At 57.0% G+C, this 6000-nt stretch overlaps 1 protein-coding gene across 2 annotated transcripts in view; it reads right to left on the bottom strand.

Annotated features, from left to right (window-relative positions):
* Positions 1-663: 663 nt before the first annotated feature.
* GRK5 (G protein-coupled receptor kinase 5) overlaps positions 664-6000 on the bottom strand; it is a 248779-nt gene continuing 243442 nt past the window's right edge. For both annotated transcript variants that reach the window (XM_025397143.1, XM_025397144.1), the window contains 3 exons: positions 3489-3626; positions 3018-3149; positions 664-1309 (listed from right to left, as the gene is read on the bottom strand). In XM_025397143.1, coding sequence (XP_025252928.1) covers positions 1211-1309; positions 3018-3149; positions 3489-3626 — 369 coding nt within the window. In that variant the 3' untranslated portion in view covers positions 664-1210. The remainder of the gene's footprint in view (positions 1310-3017; positions 3150-3488; positions 3627-6000) is intronic.

Genomic DNA, 6000 nt, shown 5'->3' with positions numbered 1-6000 from the left:
CTCTCTGGTGGCCCGGTCTCTCCTTGGGCCTCTTGTTTGCCCGGAGAGACTGCCCCATCCGTGCCACAGGGGCCAGCACATTGGTGGGGCTGTGAAGGTCTCGAAACCCTGTGAACGCTTCAGGGACACGCCGGGTCCCTGGGCCAGCCTCCCTGCCCACTACAGACTCAGCGGTGCTCCGTTAGGATGAGCGCGTGGACTCACCTCCCGATGCTCCCACGGGCCCCGAGGCTTTGGGACACTTGGGGTTTCCTGACGAATCTTTACAATCCTATGCTTCTGTTAAAAATAGAACAAAAATCCCCCAATGCAAGCCTCTTGAAAACAACTGGCTTTAGCAGTCAGGACCCGCTTAGGAGGAAAGAGGCCCATCGCCCCCCAGGCTGTAAATATCTGGATCTGCGCACCGGCCGCTTACTGGAGGAAGAACAGACAGAAGTGGGTGCAACGCTGGCTCGGCGTGCCCCTCGAGGAGAAGGGCTCAGCCCAGACGACTCCGAGGGCCCCAGGAGAGGACATTCTGGCTGGGAGGGAGAAGTCCCACATGTGTCTGGAACATTTAATTCAGATCATTCCAAGCCGACAGAAGGGTGATACCAATGTGAGGAAACGGCTCCAGGGACAGATGTGGGTAAATACAAGCAATCCTTTAAAGGTGAAGTGTGAATCACTTTCTACATTTAATAAAGACATTTTCTCATTTGAGGCTCTGGAAGTTGTGAGTCACATTTTTTTTTTTTTTTTTTTGTAAACCCCTCCCCGCTAAAATGCCTTGGAACACATGGGTTAACAGTGGCTGCACAGAAAATATACACCCTCAATCTCACTTTCTTTAAATACAAATATACAAAATGTAAACTGAGACAGTAGAGAAATTTACAAAACTTTTCTTTAAAAATCATAAAGACAAAATTCAGTTCTAGTTATGACGCTATTAAAATACGTGCAAGTTGTCGTATCCAATTGGATTTCTATTGCAATGTTCACCAAAGACAAATCCAATCCACCCCGGCCGGGGCCGCCTCGGAAAACAGACCTGAGTGGAAATTTCTTTGAGAAACCTCGAGGTTCTACGTCGACGGGATGGACGGCCTCCTTCCCCGGCTCCTGGGGGGCTCCCCTGGCAGCCCCACCAGAGCAGAAGCTCCAGTACTTCCGCTTCTAAGGAGAAGGTCTGTGCTGGTTCCACTGTGGACTTCCGGAGCTGAAACTAGCTGCTTCCGGTGGAGTTCGAGCTGACGTGGTTTGAGTTTATGTGGTGGTTAAAATTGGTCTTGGAGCTGGGCGAACTCTTGGAATTGTTCTGATGCTGGGGTTGGGGTTGGGGGAGACGGGATGGAGAGAACAGCAGTCAGTCCTGGGAGCCCTGGCGATGGGTCAGGGGCTGCCTCCATCAGCTCTAACCCTTGCTTTTCATGGCCTTTGGAAGTCTCCCCTCAGAGCCAGGTGCAAGGGCCGCCCCTGGAGGCACAGGGCTTTATCTGGTAAATGGGAAGAGCCAAGGAATTAACAGAACCTCCAATCAGGGTGGAGGCGGCCCCCCCATAATATCCACCTTGGTTATGCCTGCAGGCCCAGGGTTACACTGCCTGGGCTGGAATTCTCAGTCTGCCCCTCCCTTGCAGAGTGGCCTTGGGCATGCAATTCCATCTCCCAGTTTCCTCTCCTGTAACAGGCGAGAAGAGCAGCTTCCGCCAAGGGTGGCTGGGAGGATACAATGGGGCCTCGTATGCAAACGGCTCTACGAGGACCCACCTGGGAAAGATGGGCGGTCGTTCCCACTCCTCGGGCCCTCCCTCTGCATCCCGTGTGTGCTGGGCCCTCCATGTTGCAGAGGGGAGGAGGAGGGAGGCAAGGAACGTTTGCTTCACAGGTGCCGGTGCCTGCGCCATGCTAAGGGCCGCCACCCATGGCTCTAGGCAGCAGGCATTTCTATCCTGATGTTTCAGGCAGGCAAACTGAGGCGGGAGGGGTTCCATAAGTTTCCACATAACCAAGAAGTGTCAGGGCTGGGTTTGAACCCGGGTCTGTGAGACCACGTGGTAATTTCTCTTTCTAGGACCCAGGGTGTTCTTAGCACGCCCGGCCATGAGGGGAGGGAGAGGTCATTCTTTCTGGAACTTCCATTTTACTTGATGGAAGCACTGAAGTGTTGTATTTTTATATTATCACTGGCCTAGTGTGTCTATCCTGGAGCTGGCTCTTTGGCGGGAGGAGGAAGGAGCAGAACTAGGTGGGGGAACCTCCCAGGCTCCAGGATGGGCACACTGGGCCACAGCTTCCTCCAGGGCCAGGCCAAGATGGGGTGTATGGTGGCCCACTTCATGGTGTGGGGTGAGGTGGGGGCCCTTCCCTGGCATTTCCTCCACTGGCTCACATTAGCCCTTACCCAGGGCCAGGCTCTGACTGTCATTTCCCAAGAGCCCTGTCTCCTCTGGCTGCCAGCTAGAGGGCACAGCATTGGGTGGGGGCCATCCCAGGAGCTGGAAGGTTCTGCAGGGTCAGCTTCTACCCCCAGTTCTCCCTGAGCTTATGATGTTCAGTCTTTACATGACTGAGGCTTCACAGGGACCAGAGAGGGCAGTGGTTCTCCACCAGGGATGACTGTGCCCCCAAGGACATTCAGCAGTGTCTGGCGCTTTTACAGGCTGTCATGACTGGGAAATGGGGTGTTGCTGCATCTGGTGGGTGGCGGCCAAGCTTGCCGTCTCAAATCTTGTGATGCACACGACAGCCCCGTGACAAGGAATTAGCTGGCCCCAGGTGCCAATAGTGTCAAGGAGGAGAAACCCACAGGGAGGGTGAATTTGGGCTGGCTCTGCCCTTCTGCCGTGGGGATCCCATCAGCTGCAGTGGGTGTTGGGGGCCTCAGACATATCAGTTACCCTTCCAGGCTGCTACTGCCCCAGACTCCCGAGTCCTCCGAGGGTCTCTCCTGGGGGTCTGCTGGTTTCCCATGGAAGCGAGCCAGGGGTCTTGGGGCTGATGCCAGGACTCGCCAGGCACAGGTGTCTCACCTGACGCTTGAAGATTCTCTGGAGCAGCCCTTTCTTTGGCGGTTCCGGAGGGTGATTTCTGTTCAGATCTGGCGAGAGGGTACCATCAGGTCCAAACACGTTCAGCTCCTTAAAGCATTCTGTTTCTATCATCTGGAAGGGCCGTGAGAAAAAGACACAGGCCGTCACCTGGGGTGGTCAGGAAGCCCAGCAGCAAAGCCACTGGGGCTGACCCCTCCCCTGGCCTCACCTGCCCCTGAGCCACAACCCTTCCAGGTCTCGGGGGCTGGGCGAGGCTCCCCCTCAATGACTGGCCCGTGGTGGCCACAGCTCCCTGCCTGGCCACTGACAGCTTCCATGTGCTGCCTTCATGGAGAAAACAGAAACCACGCGCTCATCCTCCTGCCGCCAAACTCATATTCCTGACGCCTCCTTCCCCCCGTCAGTCCCTCCCTCCCAACCAGTGCCAAGCAAGTGGCCTGCCCTGCTCACCTCGTTTTGCCATGGGATGGACACAGAACCCGTGGAGAACTTGGAGTAGAAGTCGTCATCTGTGTGGTCCAGATTGACGCCCTTCACAGTGGAGAACTGCTCGATGTCCAGCACATCCTTACAGTACACAGCGCGGGGCTGCCGGGGGCACAGGGCTGGTCACACATGTGTCCTGCCTGCGGCTCCAGTGGCCCCAAGCCCAGGCCTTGGGGTTTTAACGGGGGAGCAGAGGGGAGTCTTCCCAGGACCCACCCCCAGAACTGCTGCGGGTGGTGGCTGGAGGGCGTGTGGCTCAGGGGCAGGTGAGTCCAGGGGAGGGGTTGGCCCCAGTGGCTTGGCTGGGCTTCCTGTCCACCTCGGATGACGGCCTGTGGTTTTGTTTTGCGTGACCCCTCCAGGTGGGAGTGCGGCCCTATCTCAGATCCATGAAGGGGACCCTGGCTGGGGTGACACAAGAGCTCGGGGCACCTGGGTGCCCAGTCCAGGGCTCCTTTTGCCATCACTCCCTTACCAGTACAGGACAGACGTGGGCTGGAGTCCCAGCAGTGGGGCTTATGAACTGTGGGGAAGTCTCATATCCCCTGAGGCCTGTGTCCTATTTCCTTACCGGCAAAATGGGGGCAACAAGGTACCTCGCTGGGGCTGCTGTCAGTGCTGGCCACCGAGCCTGGCGCCCGTAACTGGGAGCTGGTATTATTATTGTACCAGGGCATATCTTTTACCTTACTCATCCCTCCACTGTGCACTGGGGGCCTGATCTATGCCAGGGCAGAGGTGAACCTGGGTGGACCTTGCCCTCTAAGAGTTCAAGGTTGGTGTGGGGAGGCTTCCCGAGGCTCTGGAGATGAGGCCTTTACACAGACGGCCCCAGGTGCGGTGCCAAGGGATCCCCAGACCTGGTGACACGTCTGTCGCTGGAGGGTAGAGGCTACCTCCTGCTCACAGTCTCCTGACATTTGGCTAATTCGAAGGTTGTGAATCAGTGCACTGGCTCAGTGAGGGCTCCGCCATGCCAGGAAGGTTCTAGCAATGGTCTCAGGGCTCGGCACTTTCTGGGACTCTCCCTTCCGGTCTGCTCTGGTCTCCAGCTCAAGGCTCGAGGCCATGCTGTCCCCAGCAGAGCAAACCATGGGCCCAAGTGCATGTGGGCGGAAGCAGGGGTGGGGGCATGGGTGTCCAGGTGCAGAGCTGCGACCCTTCTCTAGTGCCCAAAGCCCGGGGTGCACGCCACCATGGAACTCAGCGGACTTTTAGCTGGAAGCAAGACCACATCATTCACGTGGCCAGCACAGAATGAAAACGCAGGGCCCATGTTCCACATTTAGAATTTTAAGATGGCAACAGAGGGCACTGAGCCAGGTGTGGGGCCCAGGGTGCCCTAGGGGGTGCCCAGGTCAAGCTCACAAAACTGGCCTTGGGTGGCTTGCAGAGGAATGTTAAGAAATGAGTGTATTTTAAAAATCTGTAATGGAACAGGAAGTTATCTGGCACACCCAAACCCCTCTTTCATGGCTATTATTTCCTTGGAAAGGTTTCCTTTTAAAATACGTTTTTTATTTTTAAAAAGTGTCAACGGAAGTGAAAAAGATGATGTCACTAACAGCGCTTGTGGTTTAGGAACGTGGCAGCAGCCCTGACAGTGGTGTGGGGACAACTGTGGAGGCTGGTGGGGACGACCGTGGGGGGCTGGCGGGGACGACCGTGGGGGGCTGGCGGGGACGACCATCGGGGGCTGGCGGGGACGACCGTGGGGGGCTGGCGGGGACGACCATCGGGGGCTGGCGGGGACGACCGTGGGGGGCTGGCGTGCAGCCTGGGGAGGGCCAGAGGGGAAAAGGCAAAGTCCCCAGCTGACAGCGACTTCGCACTCCAGGGCCTGCAGCCTTTGCTCACCTGAGGCCTCAGATGCCAGGAATAGGGGCCCTGGGCCACAGGGTACACGGTGGGGGGAGGAGGGCACTGGCGGGCTGCTCTGTGCGCCTTGCGGGGCTCTGCTACCTCATCCTCCTAATGCCCTGATTCGAGATGGCCAGCGTCACTCCCAGGGTGACCAACTGTCCCTGTGTCCCGAGGACACAGGACTTTCAGTGCTAAAAGCAGGACAGTCCCAGACAAAGCAGGACAGTCAGTCGCCCTGATCCTCAGGGCCGCCTCCTTCCACACGCTGCTTCTGGGGCGCAGAGCACTCTTCTCCAGCCGTGCCTGGGTCACGCACGGAGGCCCCGCTACTCTCCAATCTTCCTTAAGGCTGCCTGTTCTCTTCTCTTGTGACTCATATTTCTACTTGTATTTAAGGGGTTTTGCTGACAACCCTCCTTGTCTTCAGACTGGAAGTTCCATGAAGGAAACAACCAACCGTTTTGTGCGCCATGGGATCTCCCTTGGGGCCTGGCATGGGACCTGGAGTGTGCTGGAAGGTAGAGAAATAGTTCCAATGCCATGACTCATCTCAGCCCATCACCATAGCAACAGGTAGCCCAGAGGCCACAAGGATGGCCACCCGGGTTCCAAA

Source organism: Theropithecus gelada, chromosome 9 (genome assembly GCF_003255815.1).
Source record: "Theropithecus gelada isolate Dixy chromosome 9, Tgel_1.0, whole genome shotgun sequence".
In the NCBI taxonomy this organism is placed as follows: Eukaryota; Metazoa; Chordata; class Mammalia; order Primates; family Cercopithecidae; genus Theropithecus; species Theropithecus gelada.
Note: the sequence above shows the minus strand (reverse complement) of the source record. Positions and strands in the feature narration are given on the sequence as shown.